Below are 25575 nucleotides of genomic sequence, written 5' to 3' on the forward strand. Positions count from 1 at the left end.
CGAGGCAGAGCCCCTCCCGTGGGATTCCGGGTACAGTTCCACTCGCGGCGCTGCCTCCGGTGCCTACCTTTATGGGACAGACGTGACCCCCCCTTCCCCCTCGCTCCCGCCCCCAAACCCACTCCTCCTCCTTTTTTGTTTATATCCAGTGTCTCGCTTCCTCTCTCTCCCTCCTCCCCCTGTCTCTTCCTCCTGCTCTCTGCCTCCCTGCAGCGCCACGCCGGCTCCCCACCTGGTCCGCTGAGCACAACCCGCTGAGAGTTTGCCGCCGCCCCCTGGGGCCGGGCCGCCGCGTCCTGCGAAGGCAAAGACGCCCGCGAGCAGCGAGCGAGAGCGGCGGCAGGAAAACAAGCAGGCGCGCGGGGAGCCTCCGCAGGGTGGCCGGCCGGCCGGCTGGCGGCTCTCGCCGAGCCCGGGTCACCTCGCGGGCTGCCCCTGGGCCAGCCGGCGCCGACCCCCGCGGCGGGGAGCCGCTCTCCGCGCCGAAAGTTGGACTCCGGCGGCCGCGCCCCGGTGGCGAGCAGAGCTTCCTCGCGGCGCCCGGGGACCAGGAGCTCGTTCCGAGCCGAGTGCGGACTTCCTAAGGCCGAGGGCCGGGGCCGGGGAGCGGGCGGCGGCCCCCCGAGCCACTCTGCTGGCGGACCCATGCCGGCGGCCAACATGATGGAGAGCCTGCAGCCGCCCGCCCTGCAGGTGCCCGAGCCGCCGGCGGCGCCCGCAGGCAGCCCGGTCTGGTCGAGCTCGTCCACCCCCACGCTCCGCCGCCGCCGCTTCAAGATGCGCCGCATGCAGAACGTGCAGGAGCAGAGCCTGGAGGCCGGGCTGGCCCGGGACTTGCCCAGGGTCTTGGCCCCTGGCAAGGAGTTCCTGCAGCTGCCGTCCATCGAGATTACCCCCTCCAGCGACGAGGACACGCCATGGTCCAGCTGCTCCACGCCCAGCGCCTCCCCGCGCCGAAAGCGCTTCCTGCTCCGAAAGTGGCTGAGGGTCCGGGAGCGGAAGGAGTGCAGTGAAAGCAGGTAGGTCCCGGTTCCGCCTGCAGCACTTTGTCCCCTTGTCCGCTTCCTCCTCTCCAGCGCTGTCCAGGGCCCCTGGGCATGGTGGCAGGAGACTTCCGGAGGATGGAAGGAGTCCTTCCCCAGTGTTGTCTACCGACGCTGAGCCTGAACAAGGGCTAGTGGGACTCAAGCCCCCCACCTCCCCACCCTCCACCCGGGGCCAGGGGCCAGCGACTTCCAAGAGATATTGTAGGTTTGGCCCCAGACCGCTGCGACATAGGCACACACACATTTTTGGTTTCCCAATGCATACGAAAGCTATGTTTATTGAAGTCTGTTAAGTATGCAATAACACTATGAACGAGTTTGAAATATTTCAAGAATTTCCAAAACGTGACACAGAGACAAGAAGTCACCATAAGCTTGGGCGGGGGTGGGGGTGGGGGGTGGGGGGTGGGAGAAAATAGACTTGTTTTACTACGGCAGGGTTGCCCCAAACTCACATTTTTTTTAAAGGCAGCACAAGAAAGCAATGCTCAATAAACTCTAAGGAGTAGTCCTATCCCATCCAATAATAGGACCACTATGAGTGAGTGAACTTGGGTGTAACTCATTTACATGGGGTTTTATGCAGAAGCCAATGTCATTTGCTCTTTATAACAAAGTGAGTTAAAAAACTAAACCCAGTGCCATTGGGTCAATTCCAACTGATCGTGACCACAGTGGCCCTGTGTAGGGTATCTGAGGCCGAGCAGTGGGGCGACTGGTGAATCTGAACCACTGACCTCGTGGTTAGCAATCCAGGGCTTATTACACATTGCTTCCAGGACTCCTTATCATGAAAATAATAGCTGCGGATACTTGAGCTCGTACCTTGTGTGGGACACATTACCGAGTGCTTCCCCAAGTTGCGCGGCGTTTCATTCTTCCTCACCTACTCCAAGTGGGCACTGTTATTATTATTCCCATTTTCCAGCTAGCGGGCAGGCAGGGAGAGGTTAAATAGCATCTCCACTGAAACTTACTTTTCTAGACTCCATTTCAATTTCTATGATTTTATATCTGCCCCTGCCATGCGGGTCTTCCTGACCTACGTCTGCAGCGAAGCTGGTGGAGCACCTACACTGAATGTTGCACATCTAGGCCCGTTACCGCATGACAGGTCTGCCCAGGCAAGTGTGGCATCAGATTCGCAGGGGAAGTTCATTTTGCAGAGCAGAGGCTCACAAAGGAACCCGAGGGCAGCTCTAGATGACCTTGGTTACAAGGCTTCAGGGCAGAGAGGAGCTCCTCCCTGATGACAGGTGCTGGCCCCTTGTACTTACAGTTTTTAGGACCCTGACATTTAAAAAAATCATTTTATTGGGGGCTCATACGACTCTTATCACAATCCATACATACATCAATTGTATAACGCACATTTGTACATTTGTTCCCCTCCTCAAAACATTTGCTCTCCACGTCAGCCCCTGGCATCAGCTCCTCATTCCTCCCCTCCCTCATGAATCCTTGATAATTTGTAAATTATTGTTATTTTGTCATATCTTACACTGTCCGACATCTCCCTTCACCCCTTTTCTGTTGTCCCTCCCCCAGGGAGGAGGTTATATGTAGATCCTTGTAATGGTTCCCCCTTTCCACCTCACCTTCCCTCCACCGTCCCGGTATCACCACTCTCACCACTGGGACCCTGACTTTCATCAACAGTGGTTTGTGCTCTTTCCTGGGTAACTGAGTTATGGACAACCTTCCCTGGGCCTTCTTCCTTCTATTCCATTTCAACCATTTCTACTCAAGCCTTTATTTACTATTCTCAGGGGTGGAGTACCCAAGAAAGCAGGAAAGCATGGTAATCCCTCTCAGTGATTGTATATTTGAAAAGAGGCTTTGAGTCTGTAGGTGTAGTGGAGTTGGATGGCAGAAAGATGCCAGCCATACCCAGAAGCGGAATTTTTGATATGGGGAAAATGTGATATTGTTCACTTCAGACCAGTAAATAAACCCAAGTAAGCCTGTGTTTACCTTGCTCACTAGGTGATGGGACACTGAATGTTCTTGGGAGTTCAATCTAGGACTAGCTATTAGTACTGGTAATGAAGGACAGCCTGGGAGATTGCTAGAGAGAATTGAGGGGATGTGGACGTTTAGAAGGGGGATGTGAGGCTCATGTGTAAGCAATTAAGACATGTGTGTTTTCTGTTGAAGAGATGAACCACAGGAAGGCAAACCCACTGCTGTGTGGTGATGATTGTACAAAGTCCCTGGAGAAGTTGAGAGAAATTGGCAGTAACAGGCCAAACCATGAGAAATTTTCATAAGTAGTACACAGCAGGACATGTCTGAGACCAGGAGCATGAGATCAGATGTGAGCGGTGGGGAGGGGGAAAGAAGGCAGCCAGGTCATACATGTGGGGAGCATGCTAAGCTTCAGCGGTGTCTCTTTTCAAGCACTGATTGTACCTGTTTCCACAGGACCAGATTGAGACCTTTGTTCTGGGCTTTTTTTCCGGGACCCTGGGGGGTAACAATTTCTATTAACAGTAAGGCTATTAACAGTAAGGTCAGCAGTTGGAACCCAGCAGATTCTCTGAAGGAGAAAGATGAGGATTCAGAAACCCTATGGAGAAATTTGACTTTGCCCTACAGCAGCGGTTCTCAACCTGTGGGTTGTGACCCCTTTGGGGGTTGAATGACCCTTTCATAGGGGTTGACAGATTCATAACAGTAGCAAAATGACAGTGATGAAGAAGCAACGAAAATAATTTTATAGTTGGGGGAGGGGGTCACCACAACATGAGAAACTGTATTAAAGGGCTGAGGGATTAGGAAGGTTGAGAACCACTGCCCTACAGGATCATCATGAGTTGGAATCAAATTGCTAGCACATCGGGTTGGTCTGGTGGGTTTCTGTTCTGGTGGTTCATCTTGCTGCCTTTTCCATAGAAGGAAACAGGGCCAGATTTGTGGGAACGAATCTTGAGCTAAAATGGCTTATTCATCATAAGTTGTCAACCTTCCCTTGAACATCAGTGACCCTTTTTGGCATTAAGAGACTGCCACGTGTGGTTTTGTTCTTGGTTAGCTGCTGCTGAGTGGGCCTCTGATTTAGGATGATGCTGTGCACACTGAGGGCAAAATGTGGGAATCGAATCTTACATTGTAGGCCAGGGGGGCAGGGATGGGGTGGATTGAGTTAGGGAGCAGCCCTGGAGGTACCCATTGGATTGCTAACTACAAGGTCATGGCTCAAACACATCAGCTGCTCCATGGGAGAAAGGTGAGGCCGTGTCCATAAAAATTGACAGCCATGGAAACCCTGTGGGTGGTTTTAATGATAGAAACTCACTAAGAGTTGGAATTGACTCAGTGGCAAAGGATTTGGGGTTTTCGTTTGTTTGTTTAGTTTTAAGGGTAGTTAAAGGCAGCTATTCTAAATAGTGTTTTCTTGGGTTAGAAGACAATGTGCATATGGAGAAAATTATTTGTCTGACTCAAATCTCTACTTTTGCTACTATATTATACTGTCTTCTATGGGAATCTGTTGATTGTGGCAAAAGCAAACCCATTTTTGTGTGCGTGTGCCTGCAAGTATATATAGATTGGCAGAGGATCTTTGTATTATTTATCTTTACCACAAATATGGCACACACGGGGAAAAGTTGGGAACACTTCTTAGACATCACCAAATACCTTAAGGAAATGAATCACTGAGCTCATTTGGGATATCAAGACCAATATCTCCGGGGACACTACAGTATAGTGACACAGTTCACAAAAACAGTGTTCTACGTTCTACTTTGTTGAGTTGAATATGGTGTCTTACAAGTTCATAAGGTGCAACTATTGGTCTCTCCCCATCTGGAGGACAGAAGAGCTATGAAAACTGAAAAGTACCTTGAAGCCATCAGTCCAGTGGGCTAAGGGACCACACCAACATCAGTCTCCACAACCCTGCGAGCAGAAGAACTCGGTGGTGCTTGGCAGCCACGACCAACCACTCTGAAAAGGATCGCAGTGGAAGGCCTTAGGTGAAGTGGGAGGCAATGTAGAACAAAACTGAAAATCGTCCATGAGCTCAGATGAACCCCTAGTCCCTCCTTCAGCTATGGACCTGACCTCCCCTTCAAGGTCCAAGTTCGGCGAGTTAGGAAAGAAGGAGCAGTGGCAGTGAGAGGAGACACAGGGAAGAAGTGGGACAAGGGATGGCGCACTGAGGGGCTTGTAGTGGAAGAGTTGGAATAAAATGTGGATAAATTGCTGGCTGTTACACTGATGCTCTACTTGGTAAACCTTCATCTAATTCACAATAAAAAATGTTTGTGTGTCTTTTAAACAAACCATCATTCTTAGGCCTTGAAATGGAAGGCTTTGCAAAACAGAAAAAAATCTTTCATGAAAGAAAAAAGAATCCCTGAGTAGGTTCTTGTTGACACCCACCAAGCTCGGGTGAGAGCAGCCAGCATGTGGAGGCAGCAGAATGCAGTGAGCACTGGACTTCAGAGCCACGAGGCTTAGGTTTAAATGGAAACGTCGTTATTTATTAGCTACAGGACTTTGGACACTGCTTTTCTCTCCGAGTTTCGCCTTCTTCATCTGTGATTAATGTTGAGGTCTGAAAAATAATACATGTTGTGAGCATGTTTCGTAAGCTTCCGAAGCTGTGCAAGAGGGAAGGATTAATGCCATTATTTTGCCATGTGTCTCACATGGAGTGGACGTGTGCTTCACAGTACGTGGTTATATGCTCACGTGTCACGGAGCAGCACCTGGGCCTCCTCACATATTTCCCTGTTTGGAAACGAGGATTGGAAAATGGCTCGGCTGGACTGGATTAACCGGAGGGCTTGGCAGCCTATGTCTGTCCTCTAATGTGCCCCGCCCCCAAGCCCATGCCTCTGCAACAGAGAAAACATCTTTCAGATTCGCCATGGATTCAGTATGATCTGGTAGAAGGCAAGGGGCTGACACAGGGACCGCACAAAAATGACTTTCTAGGGAGGAGAACTGTTGCTTCTTCTCAACCCAGGGAGAGAGGAGACTGCGGTAAAGTAGGCACGAGAGGGCCGAGGGATCCCAGCGCACAGTATAGCAGCACGGAACTACCGTGAGGTCAGCCTGGCCTCGTTCATCTTTTCTTCCCAGCCGGGCAGTGTACCTGGCCTTTATAGTGTGTGTTGATGAATACATTAATAAAGGGTAGAGGAATGATTCTCTTCTCTGGAATGAAATGCTCTATGCATTCCTGAGTGGGAAAAATTTTCTTGGAGGGGGTGAGTCCACAGCTGAGTTTTGAAAGGGGGCCAATTAGCATTTAGAGAAATTAGTATAGATGCATTGTCTTAAAGATGAGAATGAATGGGTAGCCGAGTGCGGTTTGATGTAGATTATGGATAAATGGGGGTGGGGAGTTGAGGGGCTGGCAGACTGGTTGTAATTTATGTCAAGGAGTTTTACTTTGAGTTAGTCAATTGGTCCACAAATGATATAGAGCCCTGAGAAACAAAGAATATATATTTCAGACTGAGAGAAAAATGCTAAGAGTGGTATTTGAGGAAGATAATTCTTGTATTTTGCCTGAACTGAGTGGGAGGGTGGTAGAGGCCAGCAGCCTTGTGGTGGTCTCTGAGGGGGCCACCTGGACATCGTCTATTGTTTGACAGTGTGACTTCCTCCTGGCCTCTTTTGCCCTCCGAGCTCTGTGGCTGTAGGCTGGAGTTGATGGTGCCAAACCAAACTCATTACCGATCGAGTCAATTCCCACTCATAGTGACTCTTCAGGACAGCAGTGCATTAGGTAAGTCTGCACAAGACCTCTTACAGCATTGGAAAACAAGGATACAACTTTGAAGACTAAGGTAAACCTGATTTGTGCCATGGTATTTCCAGTAGCCTCGTCTGTAAGTAAAAGTTGGACATTGGGTAAGGAAGACCCCTGAAAAATGGATGCAGTCGAGCGATGGTGCTGACAACGACTATTGAACTGGACCACCAAAGAGCAAACCGATCTATCTGGGAAGAAGCACAGCCAGGGTGCTCCTTAGAGACAAGGATGGCGAGACTGCATCGCACGTACTTTGGGCATGTGATCAGGAAAAACCAGTCCCTGGAGAAGGACACCATCGTCGGTCAAGTGGAGGGGCAGTGACAGGGAGGAAGACCCGTAACAAGATGGACTCAAGGCTAAGCACAGGTGTGAGGATGGTTCAGGATCTAGTGATGCTTCCTTCTGCTGCTGTGAGTCAGAACCTGCTTGACATCTCACGGCACCATCAACAACAGGGCTTCCCCTGGAAGCTTCCAAAACGAATGCCGCACGATGGTGCGGCTGGTGGTTTCAATCTGAAGACCTTGCGGTTACCAGCCAAGCGAACAGCCCCCTGCCCCACCAGGGCTGCTTCTGTGGCACAAGCTCTTGGAACCAGTACTTGTAAAGTTCTTTGGTTGTAACTGGTTGTGGGGTTTGTTCAGAACTCCAACTGAGGATCAAATTCTCTCTCAGACCTGATGGATTATAGCTGTCAGAAACTGGACTGAGTCATCTCCTCTCAAAAGGCATTGCAGTTGACTAGCATTTCCTGAACTGGGGCAGGGAAACTGAGAAGGGGCAAGGCACTGGTGCAGACAGCTCTTTTCCCAGGTAGCACCGAAACCTTTTCTTATTGCCTTTTGCATCTTCTCTGCCCTCGGCTGCTTAGCCTCCTATTCTGTGTAATGGACCTACAGCCATGACTCACGGTCCAGCAGTCTGGCAATAAGAACATTTTTCAACCTGGAGCTTCAGGGGTTTGAGTACGCATCTGAAAGCTGGTAGCCCCTCCCTCTTATTCTGATAGGCTAGGCAGTTCTCTCTCGGTTGCTGGCCAGTGGGTGTGCAGGCTAGGCAGTTCTCTCTCGGTTGCTGGCCAGTGGGTGTGCAGGCTAGGCAGTTCTCTCTCGGTTGCTGGCCAGTGGGTGTGCAAGAAATGAATTTACATCATTTGTCTTGATTCTCATCCTCTTCTTCTGACCTTTGGAGGCAGATTTGCTTCCGGTCTCAGCTCAGTTTCCAGGGAAGCAGGGTAATTGAGTGCTGCATCCATATGCTCTCCCCATCTGCTGGCCAGTATTTGCATAGCTCCCTACCCTGAGTGTGTGCACCCTTGAATGAGAACCACAGGAAGTCTGGGAGGAATAAGAGTCACTTCTTTCTTGATACACTACAACATGCAAATATAAACGGTTTGACTTATTTGATTAAGTAATTAGTACAGGATAGGGTTAATTACCAAAACCCTCTATTAGGTCCTTAAAGAGCCTTAAGGGGAGGGGCTGTGGTTTCTATGAACCATGTTTTCTTTTCTTTTCTTAAAATCGTTTTATTGGGGACTCATACAGCTCTTATCACAATACATACGTGCATCCATTGTGTCAAGCACATTTGTACATTCGTTGCCATCATCATTTTCAAAACATTTTCTTTCTACTTGAGCCCTTGGTATCAGTTCCTAATCCTCCTTCCTTCTCTACTCTCCCTCACGAACCCTTGATAATTTATAAATTATTGTTTTTTCATGTCTGAAAAAATGACCGTTGTCTCCCTTCACTCACTTTTCTGTGGTCCATCCCCCAGGGAGGGGGTTATAGGTAGATCATCATGATAAGTTCCCCCTTCCTCCCTCCCCTTACCCTTCCCTTCCTAGTATCACTACTGCTCTCTTTGTTGGTCGTGAGGGGCTTATCTATCTCGAATTCCACGTGTTTCCAGCTCTTTTCTGTATGAGTGTACATCCTCTGGTCTAGTTGGATTTGTAAGGTAGAATTGGGATCATGATAATGGGTGGGAGAGGGAGGAAGCATTAAAGAACTAGAGGAAAGTTGTTTCATCAGTGCTAATGAACCAGAGGAAAGTTGTATGTTTTAACCTGACTGATTCATCACTTCCTTGTGATCCTTTTGTAAGGGGATATCCAATTGTCTACATATAAGCTTTGGGTCTCTACTCTGCATTCCCCTTCATTCACATTGGTACGATTTTTTGTTTTGGGTCTTTGATGCCTGGTACCTGATCCCATTGGCACTTCATTATCACATAGGCTGGTGTGCTGCTTCCATGTGGACTTTGTTGCTTCTCAGCTAGATGGTCGCTTGTTTGTCTTTAAGCCTTAAAGACCCCAGATGCTGTTTGTGACCTTTAGGAGTGTTTTCCAGTCGAGTCTGATGGGTGCCATGCCCTGGCCCCAAAGTCTATTTTTGGTATTCCCAGGGGACTTTATTGCTTTGTTCCCCTTGCTGCTCTGTTGCACGCCCTTAGCGTTTTGCCCCCATGTGGTGGCATCACAATTTCTGCACTGTGCTTCCAGTGTTGCCCCTCATAGTGATATGGGTCAGTGGGGGATGTCTTGTCTTGTGGTGGGGTTGGCCCTGTGGTCCTCTCTGTGTGTTGGCCGCTCTGAACAGGAATGTCGTCCTCAGGGCTTGGTGGGCCACGATGTGTTCCACTTTCCTTTTTTGTTTGCTCCTGTGTGCTCTGATCAGACATGTCCCTCTCCCTGAGCTGTAGCTTCGGTGCTGTCATTTGTAGTGCATTCTTCTGGTGAAACATGTTTTCTACTAAACTTCTAAAATACACTGTCATGCTTAATCATCACAAGGAACTCCTGAGATAGATTTTATCTCAAAGGGAACCCGAAGATTAGTCTGCACCATCCACATGGTCTGCATTTAGAAACCAACAGCAGCAACAAGGCAGAAAGATGGGGCTTTCTACTCCCATAAACAGTGGCAGTCTCGGAAATTCATTGGAGCAGTTCTTCTTTTCTGTGGTAGTCACCTAATCTGCTGTCAATTTAAGGATTAAGAGTGTAGGGGTGGAGTCTAGGCTGTCAATCTGGAGATAGCCAATGAGACTTCTGTGGGCATGGCCTTCTCTTGAGAATTCTGGGAAATCTGGTACTTCCTTCTTGGAGGCAGAAGACACTCCTCTCTGCCACTCCCTGGGAGACATTGTAGAAGACAAGCCACATGGACGCAACCAGACCTCGGAAGCTGGAGAAGCCACAGAGAGACCCTTGCCTGCACTGAGATGCTTACAACGCCCTGGATCCAAAGACTTCCCACCCACTGGCCTGTGATCTTCCTGAATTTGGCGTCATTGCATATGTTTCCTGAGTCTGAAGAGGACTGTATAGATTGGTATTGGACATATGGGCTACTATCAGACTTTCGGCCTTGGACTGGACTGGGTTGGGATGTTTTCTCAATGTTCATTTCTTCTTGTTTATCAACCTCTCCCTTATGTGCGTGTCTATGAATTTGTTTCTCTTGTCCACCTAGACTAACACTCCTTCCCTATTGGTTCTCTATTTGTCTGTATAGACTTGATGTCACTAAGTTTGAGCTTTTGTATGTCAAATAGCTAGCAAAAACTGTTAGGGGGGTTTGAACCCCGTTCTTCTCAATCCAGGGCCTGAAAATAAACAACCCTTGCGTGTTTGCAGTTCTGTGGGGAGGGAGGACTGAGGTAAGGGGGACAAGAAGGCCCCTGAGGAGAACTAAGGGAAAGCAAGGCATTGTGGGAGAGCAGACACTGGCTGTTTGCCGTTGGGCCCCTTCAAGAGAAGTAGATAGCCTTTGGCTGTTGATGCGGTTTCCAAGTTAAAAGAGTTTTCAGAAAGGAAACGAGGGATGGTGAGGTAGAGTCCCGTGGGCTGATCGCATGGTCATTTGCCCCTGTGGGAGTTAGTATTCTGGAAAGCTTCCCTGGTGGTGATGCATTCTGGGAGTGCCAGTTATGTGCCAGGCAGGAAAGATTGGACAGACAGAGGGCAGATTAGCAGGTGATAATTCTGCCCTGCCTAGTTCCAGTCTCCCAGGTACTGTAGCTCCACCAGTTGCTATGCAGATCACTGGTGATTGCTTTGAGGAAAAGTCGGATGTTTTTATTAAGGTTCTGAGTACCTAAACTGCCCATAGAGAATTTCCTTCTTGACCCCAGTGGACAAGCTGTTTGGATCTAGAGCAAGTGTTTTGATACAGAGATAGGCTGGCTCACAGAACTGGGAGATGGCGGATTTGTATATAAGAGTTTAATGAAATCTTAGGGCTTTTCCTGGATCCTTTTCCTTGTTGGGTTTTTTCTCTGTAGCCCAGATCAGTGGGGTGATTCACCAAGGGGTTGTACTGGCAGTGAAGGAAGACACAGCTTTTAAATGTCCTGGGCAGCCATAGGATTGTCCCAGTGACTGGAGCCTGGAGGAAGCTTCCTTTTCTCAGAGAGAGGGTGACGCTTAGAGCAGGAATGTACAGCAGACAATCAACTATGGGATTTCAAGGGACGCAGGATGAAGATTCTTTGAGCTTGCCTAATGTGTCAATTAGTATGCCTTTTGCTTCGCGTCAGATAAGGTTGACCATGTAGATGACTCAGGAGAGATGTTTCTCATATTGCTACAAACTTTCATTGGGCAAGTTCAAGGAGACAGTTGCTGTTGAATCTGTCTGACTCATGGTAACCCCATGTGTGTCAGAGCAGAACTGTTCTCAGTAGGTGTTTCAGCAGCTATGACCTTTTGGAATCACATTGCCAAGCCTTTCTTCTATGTCACGACTTTGACTTTTTATTGTGAATTCAGTGAAGGCTTACAGAGCAGAGCATCAGTTTTACATTTAACAATTAATACTCATTTTATTTCAATTCATTCATTGTAATCTCCTGGGGGGGGGGGTACCACCATTTATCCCCCTGTTTCCATACCTCCTTTTGTCTTTCCCTCTGTTCTTTGTCCTTGGATAAATGCTGCCCTTTTGATCTTAAAGGGTTAGTTATTCTAGCAAAGGAGTGAGTGAGTTCTAGATGTAAAGGGTGACCAGAGGCCATAGTCTCTGACCAGTCAGCCCCATCTCTTAAGATTTTGGTTTTTGTTTCACATTTTTCTCCCAATTTCTCAATCACCTTCTAAGTTGATATTTTGCAGAGCTGTGGGTGGTGGGGCACCATCTAGTTCTTTTGGTCTCAGGGTGAAGTCTTTTGATGTGCTCAATGTCTTCATTATTTGTAAAGTGGAGAGCATAAATTTCATTATCTTATAAGGCAAATGCAAGTAGATTGGAACTCCTCCAGTGTCACAAAGGGGAAGGAGAATCAAGCTCTACATCAGCCCAAGGGTGATTCCAATGCCGTGGAGTTCAGAACATGGCTCTCTCTTCCAACTTTTTTTTAACCAGCTCTGACACCAACCTCCCCTGTGTGGCATTTCTGCTGGGCTCCAAAAATCATTGTAATGGCCACACAGAACTCACAGACAGAACTGACAACATCAGAGATTATTAGAGAAGCTAATAGGTTACAATTCAAGATAAAAAATTGTTCAGGACCTTTTGGTTGGGAGAAACTCTTCTTTGCCATGCCTACAGACATGCACTTCTCTGGTCCGTGGCTTTCTCAGCCATACGGTCCTTTGGCTTTTGGCCTTGGACCTGCTTACATAATGATACAGCTCATTTACCTCTGCCAATAAATGTCCAAAGGGCAGGCCACTCACCATAAACAAAAGTCCAAACTTGCTTGGTTCTCCCTTCTTGGATCAGCAATCCTACCTCCCTTGGATTAAGTGCCTGGAGACACCCCTCTCTACAAGTGAGCCTCCTTCCTGAAGTCCCTCAGCTTTGTTCACTGGGGTGGCAGACCAACCAATCCTTTTGTTAGTATAACCATATATGGTTAAAAGACTATGGCTTGAATAAATAGTGCTCCCTGGGGGGGGGAGGGGGGACGGACTATGGCTTAAGGACCACATTAAATAATTCACTGCACTGCAATGTGTATGAAGTTCACACATGTGAAAGGGTTTTGGGAGCCTATGAGACCCCGTAGCTTCTTTCTTTGGTTACTGTAAACTTTAACACTGATTTGTTGCTTCTTTGATAAGTTCTGAGATGTGCTGAAACCTGGACTGAACTTAGTTTTATAATGCATGTGCTCCTCTTGTCTATCTGCCCTGTTAATGCTGATCTGCTCAGAGATCTGAGCTTATTGCTGCTCATTTCTACCTCTCTTCCTTTCCTTCTTTTTAAACTCTACCCTTGAACTATTTCATCCATTCTCTTGGCCTTTATTATTCATATGTGATGGCGCTCACATTCACAGCTCATGCTTCCAACTGGCTAGTGGTCATTTGCATTGGAATGCTCTTCAGGGTCCAGTTTGTACATCTGTCATTGAACCTAGCGTCTTTCTCTCCAAACTAGTTCCTCTCACTCTTGGTTTCAAAATTGGAAATCATCAGAACCCCAGAGCGTTACCACATTTCCCTCCCTTGAGAGAAAACGTTCTTATCAAACCTGTTGTAATTTCATCACGATTGTCCCTCTGTATGGGATTGCTCACTACCTCTCACTTACATTATTCAAGCATCCCCCTGGCTGATTTCCCTGGCTCCATTACACCCCCTCCGACTTTCATTCCTCACTCTCTATTAGGGTGGTCTTCGAGGACTCTCTTCTGTCTTCCCTGCCTGCTTCATTCAGTCATTGCTATTTCTTGTGTTCTTGGCCTCCAGTCCAAATAGCGTTTCTTTCCATTTCTTGAATGGGATGCTCTTATTTCCAGGTCTTCATAGGCATTGGCCTTTCAGACTGATTCCTTTTGGGTCACACTGATCCACTTTGCTGCTCTAAGTCCCACTTCTTCTTTGGGTTTTCATTTCTTCTAGGATATATTCCCTGTCAGAGCATTCTGTTAGACTCAAATATGTATGCCCAGAATCGTTAACAGAAAGGTAGGGGGTTCCAGTCTGTGCAGAGGCACCATGGAAGAAAAGTCTGGCAATCAACTTCTGAAAAATCAGCATTGAAAACCCTGTGAGGTACAGTTCTACGTTGACACACAGGGGGTTGGTAATGGCTGTGAGAGTACTGATGGCAGTGGTGTGTCGGAGGACACCACACTGAGTTGTGACCATGGCAGTGAAGGCAGCTAGGGGTTATTTCATTCAGTGCTTGTGAGGCTCCATGCTTGCAATACAGCAGGATCACAGGGATCATAAAAGACTATGGTAGATCATTTTGAAAAGCAAGAAGTCCGCTGGAAGCTGAAAACTTACCCCTCATATGCCATTGATGTAAAGCTGGGGCCCCACGGGTTGATTGATTTGTCTGTGTTAAGCCGCTTGGTTTCTTTCCTGTGTTTCTCTTGTGCCGTCTCTGTCTCCCAGCAGACTCCCACCTGGAGACCAGAGACTGGTGTTCTTCTATTCAGGGGACCCACATTTGGCGTCATTAACAGAGAGTGATCGGCTCCTTTCCAAATGAGGCTCAGAGAGACATAGTTTGACTTATGGTTGACGCAATGCCCCAAAATAGCCTGCAAATGGCAGGTAGCCTTTTCCTCACCAGTGACCGGTGGCCGCGCTGAAGAGCGCCTTGTTTTGTTTTGTTAGGAGGAGGTGGGAGTGGGGGTGATGAGGAAGCTGTGTTGCCACACTAACACAATGTGGGGATTTTTTCCCTTTCCCCTTTAGCCTTTTCATTCCTGGCAGGTCAGAGTAATATTTCACCCTCTTCCTGGAGAGAAGAGTTTTGGAAGAGATGCGTACTTCTTTCTACTCCACTTTTTCTCTCATGAATCCAGCAAACATCCATTGAACACATGGCCATGATGCTGTTCTAGGCACCAAAACAAGAGTGGAGAAAATAGGACATTCTGCCACAGCAAAAGCTTGCACCCTAGTGGGAGTCGCATCAGTAAATAAATGAACAGCGCAACATTTAGCTCCATTCACAGATGGAGTCAATTTATTTGAGCCTTTCACTGCAGAGGTTACAAGGAGGCTAGTTTTTTAAAATTCAGAAATCGGCAGTTGTAGTGGTTTCGTCTCCGTTTTTGAGGTGAGTGAGATAATGGAGGAGGGGCTGGTGGCAGAATATGAAAAGCTGACTTTTCTCTCATTGATGCCCCCAAACCCAAACCCACTGCCACCCAGTCATTTCTGACTCACAGTGATCCCACACAAGGTTTCTGAGACTATACATTTTTACAGAGAGCACATGCCTCATCTTTCGCCCACAGAGCTGCTGGTGGGTTCAAACTACTGACCTTTTGCTTAACGGCCCAATGAAGAACCAGGGCTCCTTTCTTGCACTGGTGTTGTTGTTGTGGTACTGAGTGCCCTTGAGGAGCTTACCGCCGCTCTATCGACAACAGAACAAAACACTAGCCAGGCCTGTGCCATCTTCACAATTGTTGTGTTTGAGCCCATTGTTACAGCCAGACTGCCTGTCAATTCATCTTGTTTCTTTTTTGCTACCAAGTATGATATCCTAGGACCTGGTCAGACCTGATAATATATCCACTGATAGTGGAACTCAATTTAGTTTGCTTTGGTCATTTTTTATGTGGTTTTATTAGCATATAATTCACAAATCATAGAATTTAACCATCAATCATATTACTAAGGGTTGTCCAATCATCACCGCAATCAATTTCAGAGCATTTTGTTCTTGTGCTCGCTGTTAGCTCCCCACTTTCCCCCATCCTCCCCTGCCACGACCTAGGTAATTACTAATCTAGTTTCCATCTCTATAAATGCACAAATCCTGGATTTCATAAATAGGAAATCATGCAAAACACAAACAGGAAACAAACAAAATAAATAATGACACAACAGAGAAAAAAACTCTATCAAAAGGAGAGCAGAAAATATCGAAAAACTGAAAATGTTATAAAATGGTGAAAAGGGAGACCAAATGATGAGATGCTATATTTTAACCCAAATATATTTGCCATAATGGACTTTACAATGCGCTCTGTCTGATAACAAGGCCATCCACATTCATCAACTCTGGTCAGAGGGTGTTCACTGGAGGCCTACTCTGCAGGGACCCTGCAAATGGAGTTTGGGTCTTCAGTGTCATCCACAACCTTTTGTAAACCAGGTGCTTAGAATTTACACTCTGATATTATTCCCTTCTTTGGATTTGGATTTTATTTTGTGCAATCCTTGGGTCACACAAGGATTGGTGCGCTTCTTCCATGTGAACTTAATGCCTCACTTAGAGATTTCTCTTTCTGATAGCCAGGCACCCTCTGGTGTCTTTACCACACTTTAGCACCCCCTCTTCAGTGATCTCTTCTTGAGGGCGGCTATCAAGCAGGGCCATGTCGTCAGAACTAATTGTTCTTATATCTGGGCTATAATTAAGTACAAACCCGGACCCACTCATATCTATGGTTCATATATGACTCTGGTTCACTTTAGAGCCATCATCACTATTTTATGATAGAGAATATTATAAATCATCCCCCTGGGGCATACAGCAAGTCTAGTGATCGTGTCATTAATTTAGCCAATGGCACAGAGTTTAAAACACTGTTGAAATTATAAAAGGAAATTTCCAAAGTGCAGGTTAGCTACAAACTGCGCTGAATGAATTGTTGACTTGTACAGATTAAACTCAAGTTTACATGAACCATCAGGGTTGATGCTAGGACAAAACTTTCAATAATATTCATTCGTAAAAGTAGAACTATGCTTAGTAGACTAATACATGCCATCAGAAAGCAAGAAGAGCATTAAAATAGTAAATATATGATAATTCTGAGCCACCATTCACTGGCCACCCTCAGAGCAAGAGTTCTGAACTCAAGTCCAACGACCACCAATTCCATCACCTTGAGATGGCAGTCATCTCTATAAGAAAGAGCTTTATATAAAGAGTAATTGTATATTAAGAAAACATCCCAGTCCAGATCAAGTGCATAAGTATGATATTAGCCCATATGTCCCATACCAAGCTATAAATTCCTCTTTAGACTCACACACACATGCAATGATGCCTAATACAGGAAGATCACAGGCCAGTGGGTGGAAAGTCTTGTGGATCCAGTGGTGGTATAAGCATCTTAGCCCTGGCATGGGTCTCCACGTGGCTCCTCCAACTGCAGGGCTCTGGTTCCATCAGAGTACCTCCATGTGTCTTGTCAGCAGGAAGACGAAGCAGAATGTGTGTCCCACCTCCAGGGAGGAATTTCGGGGTTCACAGAATCTTCAGGGGATGGCCATGTCCACACAGAGGCCTCACTGACTATGACCTGATTGACAGGCTAGACTCCACCCCTTCATTAATTGACAGGAGATTACCATATATGCTTGTGTATAAGCCAAGTTTTTCAGCACATTTTATTGGGGGATTGTACAATTCTTTTCACAATCCATACATACATCCATTGTGTCAAGCACATATGTACATTTTCATAATTTCATTTTCATAATTCATAACTCATAAATTACTTTGTCATATGTTACACTGTCCTACATCTCCCCCCCGCCCTCTTCTCTACTTTCCATTCCCCAGGGAGGAGGATATACATAGATTCTTGTAATCAGTTCCCCCTTCTACCCCACCTTTCCTCTACCCTCCAGGCATCGTCACTCTTGCCTCTGGTCCTGAAGGAGTCATCTGTCCTGGATTCCCTGTGTTTCCAGTTGATATCTATACCAATGTACATCCTCTGGTCTAGTCAGATTTGTAAGGTAGAATTGGGATCATGATAGTGGGGGGAGGAAGCATTTAAGAACTAGAGGAAAGTTATATGTTTCATCGGTGCTATCCTGCATCCTGCTTGGTTCATCTCCTCCCCACAACCCTTCAGTAAGGTGGTGTCCAGTTGCTTACAGATGGGCTTTGAGTCTCCATTCTGCACTCACCCACATTTACAATGATATGATGTTTTGTTCTTTGATGCTTGATACCTGATCCCTTCGACAGCTCGTGGTCACACAGGCTGGTGTGTTTCTTCCATGTGGGCTTTGTTGCTTCTGAACTAGATGGCCACTTGTTTATCTTCAAGCCTTTAAGACCCCAGATGCTGTATCTTTTGATAGCCAGGCACCATCAGCTTTCTTCACCACATTTGCTTATGCACATGTTTGTCTTCATTGGTCATATCAGGAAGGTGGGCACCCACTGGTATGATTTTTAGTTCTTTGATGTCTGATAACTGGTCCCTTCTACACCTCATGGTCAGACAGGCTGGTGTGCTTCTTCCATGTGAGCTTTGATGCTTCTCAGCTAGATGGCCGCTTGTTTATCTTCAAGCCTTTAATACCCCAGACGCTAATGTCTTTTGGTAGGTGGGCACCGTCAGCTTTCTTCACCATATTTGCTTGTGCACCCACTTTGTCTTCAGCAATTGTGTCGGGAAGGTGTGCTTCCTGGAATGCCAATTTAATAGAACAACATGTTCTTGCATTGAGTAAGTGCTTGAGTGGAGGCCCAATGTCCATCTGCTGCCTTAATTCTAAACCTATAAATATATGCACATAGATCTGTTTCCCTACACTCTTATATAAATATATTTACGTATGTACATTCCAATCTTTAGACCTCTGTAAATACCCTTTGTCACCTAGTTCTTTCCTCTATTTCCTTTTACATTTCTCTTGTCCCACTATCATGCTCAGCTTTCATTTGGGTTTCAGTAAATTCTCTCGGTTACCTTGCCCTTGCTGAATCCCTACCAGGCCTCTCACACCTTCCTTGCCACTGATTTTGGATCACTGTTGCTCCCCTGTCCCTGGGTTGGTCAGCACCACCTCCTTACCCCAACCCCCTCTCTCCTGTGTCCCCCACCCCCCAAACCATTGGTCCCATTGTTTTCTCCTCCAGACCTTTCATCCAGTCTATCTTATCTAGATAGATCTGTAGAGATAATAATATGCACCAAAAATCAAGCCATAGCAAGATAGACAATGAGTGAGAACACAGAGATGACAACAAAAAAGGAACCCAATTAATTGAAAGAAACAAAAAAGGAAACCAATTAATTGAAAGAAAAAATTTTTAGAAAGAAAGCAAAACTTGTAAATAGATCAAGGTCTGATTTTTTATCTCTAGGTGTGTCCTTTAGTCAGGTCCAGTGGGGTACCATGCTCTGGCTCCAGAGTCTGCCCTTTGTACTCCCTTGGGGGCTCCCTGCTCTGCTCCCACAGTTGCTCTGCCACACGCTTTTAGTGGTTTGCCTCGGTGTCACAGGGTCAGTCTGGGCCAATCCCGACACTGAGTCTCGAGTGTTATCCCCCTTAGGTCTCTGAGCCATCAAGGAACAACGTGTGGGATCAACGTAGTGGGATCAACCATATTGTCCACTCTGTCCATTGGCAGTTCAGAGCGGGGATATTGTCCTCCAGGCTTCCTGGTGGGCCAGGATGTGCTCCACTCTCTCGTCCTCCTCCTTCATTTGGTCCCATTTGCTCTGATCAGACATGCCCCTCTCCCCTAGCTGCAGCTTCAGTGCCGCCCTCTCAAGTAAATTCTTCTGGGGTGAGGGGCAGTTGTCCACGTAGCTAGTATGGGGGCTGAGCCCTTAGGCCCCTCCACTGGCTCCCCACTCCTTGCCTGGTCACTGCATTCATCTGGCACTGGCTTTAAATCTGGTCCCTCTTTCCCTGTGGAGACACAAACAATACGCTCCCCTTGGGTGGGTCAGTGCCCTATTCCTCTGCCACACATCTTTTTTTTTTTCTTTCCCCTTTCCCCTCTCCACCCCCTTTTTAGTTGGCTACCATATGTTCCCCTGGATTTGGTCTGGCCCCTGCCGTACTACCTGGACCTCACCCCTGGAGTGTTTGTATACAGTAGCTTTTTCCCTGTGCCCCTTTTGCATTTACCTTTCTGTTCTTTCTTTATATATATAAACTTACCTCAGTGGACTCATGTTATACTTGTCCTTTTGTGCTTGGCTTACTTCACTTAGCATAATTTCCTCCAGTTCTTCCCATGGGATGATATGCTTCATGCGTTCACCACTGCTTTCTAGCGATGCATAGTACTCCACTGTATGTACCACAGTTTTTTAATCCAATCGTCAGTTGATGGAAATTTGGGTTGCTTCCAACTCCTTGCAATTGTGAACTGTGCCGCAATGAACATTGGAGCACAGATGTCTGACCGTGGCTTATTTCTTACCTCTTCTGGGTATATGCCCAGTAGGGGGATTGCTGGGTCATATGGTAACTCAATTTCCCATCTTTCAGTACATTTTTAATGCAGTTTTTGTGGTGACATTTAGTGCCTTGGCTGATACTCGGGTCAGCTTATACTCGAGTATATATGGTATGTAACTGCCACAGGAGTATGTCAGTCCCTTAAATCTGCTATAGGTGAGTGTGAGAAAAAGCCTAGTTAGCTTAGTGGGGTTTCCACATTGAATTCTTCTTGTGGTCTGTGATGGATGTTTTGTCAAAAGGACAAAATCTAAAGTACCAGTAGTCTAGGCACACAGTCTGGGTTACCAAATACTGGATAGAAACCAGAACAAAAGTGTCCATTTAGGAACACAGTAGCAGGTACATTCTCCTCCTGGGCTCTATGTAGCATTGTTAAGTGGTTTTGCCCAATGGAGGTTGCTCCACCCAGTTTGCACTGTGCACACTTTGGAAGGCAGGCCCATCTGTTGCTCCAGCATCCTCTGAGACCTTGGGAGACTGTGACATCTTTCTGCAGCTGGCATGCCAGAGCATTTGTTCTCCTGGTGGTTGCCCTTTTCCTCCTCTTGGCTCTAGTAGAAGCCAGGGACCAAAGGGCTTCCAATAACAATGGCTTTTTATCATCCAATGTAATGACAGTCTTGAAGTCAGGCTGTGATGCCATTTATTGAGCCGTATAGCGAGGAGGTTGACATTGACACCTGCTTATAAAAGCCTACGATCAGAGTGACAGAAATAGAGCCACATGGACCCAGTTGAAAGCAGTGCTTCCAATAGCAGTTTATCAAGACCTCTTAATTTGGGCAGTATTTCAGCCCTTTCAAAGTGCTGACTTACTAGGTCACAGGCTTCCGGAAGGAGCCCTACAGAGTATAACTATTCCTTGTTTTTCCCAGCAACTACTACAGAGCCTGGCACCCACGAGGTCTTCCCGTAACATGCTTGTGACTTGTTGCTCCTCCATGGCATCAGGAAGATGTAATGCGCATGTGCATTGGGCTCTTAGGGAAAATGGAATTCTGAGTGTTGCCCACATTCACACAGTTAAGTGATGGTAGAAAATGGACTAAAAAAGAGGTTGGGTAATGCCACTTTAAATCCAGGCTGTTTTCTGTACTAAATACATATGCATGAGCTGACAGCACACTCAAGTTTCTATATAAGGGCTGACAAGAGGCCAATGGGAATCACAATGGAAAATAAAGATCAAACAGTATATAGCCAGCTGTTTCCACATGCCCTACTCTCTTACCACAGCAAAGGCTGTCTGGATCTTACCTCCCCTTGCTTCTCCTTCCCATTCTTGGGAGGAACACAGTGAAAATTCACGCTGTTAGAAAAAGGAGAGTCCAAATTGGGCAAAACCTTAATGTGTTTGGCTGCTATTTGCTGACTTCTGGGCTTCGAATGGCTTCTAACCTTGAAGGATTTAGAGTAGCTCATTTATTGTTCATCTGTTCCAAAGTCCTGGTGCTACAGGGGTTTAAGCAATGAGCTGCTTACCATAGGTTGGTTGTTCAAACTCAACTAGGCACTCCTTGAGAGAAAGATGAGACTGTCTGCTCCTGTAAACTCTCTGAAACTCTAAGGAACTAACTGTTGGGTCCTGTTCTACGGAGTCACGATGAGTCAAAGTCAAGTTGATGGCAGTGGATGTGAATTATTCCTTTGCTCTGCAGCAGATTTTTATTAAACACCTAACTAGGCAATCAACACAATCACAAAATGATGTAACAATTAAAAATGTGACAAATGCGTCCAAAGAGAGGGTAGAGATAGCTGTCATGTTCGTTATTTTTGATAATTTGCCAGATTTTGATGTGAGGCATAACCTTTCTTAGGAAGGGGGCGTGTATGGACATGTTGTCTTTGGAAGTAGAAGCAGCTTACTCTGCACACTGGGCCTACTCATTCATTTCATAGGGTAAATGTCTTAGTTAGGAAGTGCTGCTGTAACAGAAATACCACAAGTGGTGCCTGTGTAGAACAGAAATCTGTTTTCTCAGTTTTCCCCCACAAAAAGGAAAACAAAAACTCTTTGCTGCCATTGAGCTGATTCTGGTTCATGGTGACCATACAGGACAGAGTAGCTCCATAGGGTTTCTGAGACTATAAATTCTTGGGGGAAGAGAAGGCCTCATCTTTCTTCCATAGAGTGGCTGAAAGGTTTGAACTATGACCTTCTGGTTAGCAGCCCAATGCTTAACCCATTGTGCAACACAGGCTAGACATTAAAATTCAGGACGCCAGCTGGAGAGGAAGGCTCTCTCTTTGTAACATCCTTGTCTCAGCTTCTCTAACGTCAGTGTTCTTTGTAGATACCAACTATGCTTCTATCTTGCCTGTCTGCACTTGCTTCTGCCTTCAGTGTGCTTTTTTTCGTAGCTTATAAGTAATTATATTCAGGTAATCCCCTCTCCATCACTAATGCAACAACAACAAAAAAACGCTATTCCCGCATGGGATTACATCTGCAATGAAAGAGTTAGCATGCCAACACATATTTGGAGGGGCACAATTCAGTCATAACAGAGTAATCAAAGGGACATGACTGGGACATCGTGAGCCTGGATATGGGATAGCCAGGCCATTTGCCTTTATTCTGTCTTTCTGTGGGATGTGGGCCCATTCAGTTTCCTTTTAGTTTCTCTGCAGAGGATTTGGTTGGGGGGGAAATTCCATCTTGTTTTTTGCAAGCAGTGTTGAAGGGATGATTACAATTTTAGGAATTTGGGGGAGTTAGCTGACAGAGTGAGAGACACCCCCACCCTACCCCACCCCCACCCCCACACTCTCCCTCCCACATCCTCTCAATTGTGTGCGAGGAACCTGGTCCTAGATGGAGTACCTGCTGACCTACATGTTGGATCAGGCCACCTGATCTAGAAGTGGTTCCTGCTGGCTCAGATGGCGGCTGAGGTGCTGTTTGCTCCCCACAGGAATTCTTTCCATCTCCAAGGTTAGCTGGGGCCAGGGTGACCCATGGAATGAGTTCTTGTCCATCCAAGGTGGCCAGAGGCCTTGCATCGGTGGTTCTGATGCTCTGGAGAAGGGGCGTTCACTCAGGAGTGATACACTCAGTAGCTGATCCATGTGTGCATGGTTCAGACCTCAGGCTGTAGGGGTCGGTCTGGGCAGGGCTGTCACTGGCAGTGGGAGGTGCGAATAAAGCTGTTGGTCACCAGGGAAGTGTGGGAAACAAGAGAGGAGCTAGCTCACTGTTTTGGTCACCAGCCATCAGTGCGTCAGGCTTTCTTGGCCGAGTGCTGTTCACCAAAGTGCACAAAACTAGCCATCAGTTCCCCTGCTATCCCTCTGTGACCACTGTCATGCATCTTCTCCGGTTGGCGTTAAGTCCACTTCTCAGTCATTCCCCGGCATCCCGGGTTCCAGAGTGCATTCGTATCTGCTTCATTCGGTCTCTCCTGTCTCTGTGTAGAAGGGCTGTAAGCGAGCCTGCCTCCTTTGCCATCCGGCCCGAGGTGGTCTCGCTGAGCGCTTTTGTACCTTGTTTCTCATAGCTATGGAGGAGCTGGAGCCCTGCCACATCCTCTTCTCTCAGCCAACCGCGTGTTGACGGCTCTTTTGGATGGCAAGTACTCTAGAAAATGATTGACTTTCACTGTCTTAACCAGTTCAGTGGTATCCTCAAGGATTAACAAGAAACCGTTAATATCATACCTATCATTCCAAACTCCACCCATCCATGTTAAGTAAATAACTACTCAAACCCCAAACCAAACTAACTGTCATTGAACTGATGTCCCTGAGCAACCTCATAGGCAAGAGTAGAACTACTCCTGTGGGTTTCAAGACTGTAACTCTTTATGGGAGTAGAAAGCCCTGTTTTTCTCCTGAGGAGTGACTGGTGGTCTTGAACTGCTTACCTTGCAGTCAGAAGCCTAATTTGTAACCAGGGCCACCAGGACTCCTGTAGAGCTCCTATGGGAGGAAAGAAATAAAAACAATATACAAGGGCTTAAAAAAAAGTCATGGAAAATTTAAATATTTCTAATTCCATTATCCTACCAACTCTTTAAGCACCCCTGGATGTAAGAAAGGAGCTCAGGTGACACCCTGGGTAAGACTTTGGGTTACTAAAATTTGTGGTTCAAGCCCGCCAGCTGTTCTTCAGGAGAAAGACAAGGCTGTCTGCTCCTGGAAAAATTTACAGACTTCTCAGCCCTATACAAGGTAACTATGGGTCTGAATCTACTAGATAGATAGTAAGAGGGAGAGATATCCTGGCTGATAAACACATATGGGGTTAATTGAAGGCAGAGAGATAAATGGCTCAGGGAGCCTTGCCTTTCTAGTTCTCGGGTCTCTTGCTTTCTGATGGTTGGACCAGGGTGCAGCTGCCTTAGCCAGTTCCCTGCTTCAGAAAGGCCACATGGACCTACCCCAATGCAGCCCTGGGTGCTGGAGCAGCCATGCGGAGACCCCAGCCAGCACTGAGATGTTTACACGCTCACTGATTCGGCTTTCCTCCTGCAGTCGGCATCATTGTGTGTGCTTTGTGAGATGGAGGAGGACTTTGTGGATTGATGTCAGACATATGGGCTAATGTTGGACTTGTGGGCTTGGGCAGCACTGGATTGGGATGTTTTCTTGATGCACACTTAGCCTATATATAAAACTCTGTCTTATACATATGAGCTTCTGTGGATTTGTTTCTCTGATGTACCCACACTAACACAGGGGTTTTGTATATACGGAGTCCTCATGGTTCAAATGAGTATGCACTTGATTAGCAACGAAAAGATTGGTGGTTTGCATACACCCAATGGCTTTCTGGGAGAAACACTTAATGATCTTTTTTGCACATATTACTGTCGTGTACTGTTGAGTTGATTCTGATCCATAGAGGCCCTATAGGATAAAGTAGAACTAACCCATAGGGTTTCTGAGACTGATTTTTATTGGGAATGTTTGCCAAGTTTTTTTCTCCTGTGGAGTGACTGGTGGGGTCAAAGTACTGGCTTTTTGGGTAGCAGCTCAGCATTTAACAACGGTGCCACCAGGACTAAGAAAGCCCTGCAGGGGAATTCTAAAAACAATATATACATACTTCTAAAGCTCATGGAAAAATTCCACTATCTTTTAATTCTACTTTTCCATGAACTCTTTGAGTGCCCCTCACACATACACAAATGTTTTCCACCTTGGTTATCTTCTATGATCAGTTGAAGTGCTTTTGGTTCATGGGTTAATGTCTCAACCATTTATTAGCAAGACATTTTAGCTTACCTGTTGAATATGGATACTCATCTTCATGTCAGAAATCGGGTTCACATCTGCTAACCTTGGGAAGACATAGAGATTTTGCCCATCCTGTTATTATAGGTGAGGTCCAGGTAAAGTCTACTGGGGCTGAGCAATGAGGTATCTAGACTCACGTGCGACTACTGATTATGCATTTGAGAGCGATAGGAGAGGTGAGAAATATTTCCAAGGTTGTTGTTCTTTGTCAAATGCTGTTTATTGTGGCCCAGGCAGACACTGCTCAGGGCATAACTGCCAGCAAGGCTGCTGTCAACCACTTCCTAGTGTCTGAGTGTGACTTTTATCCCAGTAGCATCTCCAGTCTGCCTCCATGGAGTTGAGATCCAGTC

At 46.6% G+C, this 25575-nt stretch overlaps 1 protein-coding gene across 5 annotated transcripts in view; it reads left to right on the forward strand.

The window, feature by feature from the left end:
* The window catches only part of GRAMD1B (GRAM domain containing 1B), a 336257-nt gene that overhangs the window by 98840 nt on the left and 211842 nt on the right, over window positions 1-25575 (forward strand). For 3 of the 5 annotated variants that reach the window (XM_075546737.1, XM_075546735.1, XM_075546736.1), the window contains exon 2: window positions 214-1019. The exons of the other annotated variants lie outside the window; for them this stretch is intronic. In XM_075546737.1, the coding sequence (XP_075402852.1) occupies window positions 646-1019 (374 nt within the window). In that variant the 5' untranslated portion in view covers window positions 214-645. The remainder of the gene's footprint in view (window positions 1-213; window positions 1020-25575) is intronic. 5 annotated transcript variants of the gene reach the window in all.

Source organism: Tenrec ecaudatus, chromosome 4 (assembly GCF_050624435.1).
Source record: "Tenrec ecaudatus isolate mTenEca1 chromosome 4, mTenEca1.hap1, whole genome shotgun sequence".
Classification (NCBI taxonomy): domain Eukaryota; kingdom Metazoa; phylum Chordata; class Mammalia; order Afrosoricida; family Tenrecidae; genus Tenrec; species Tenrec ecaudatus.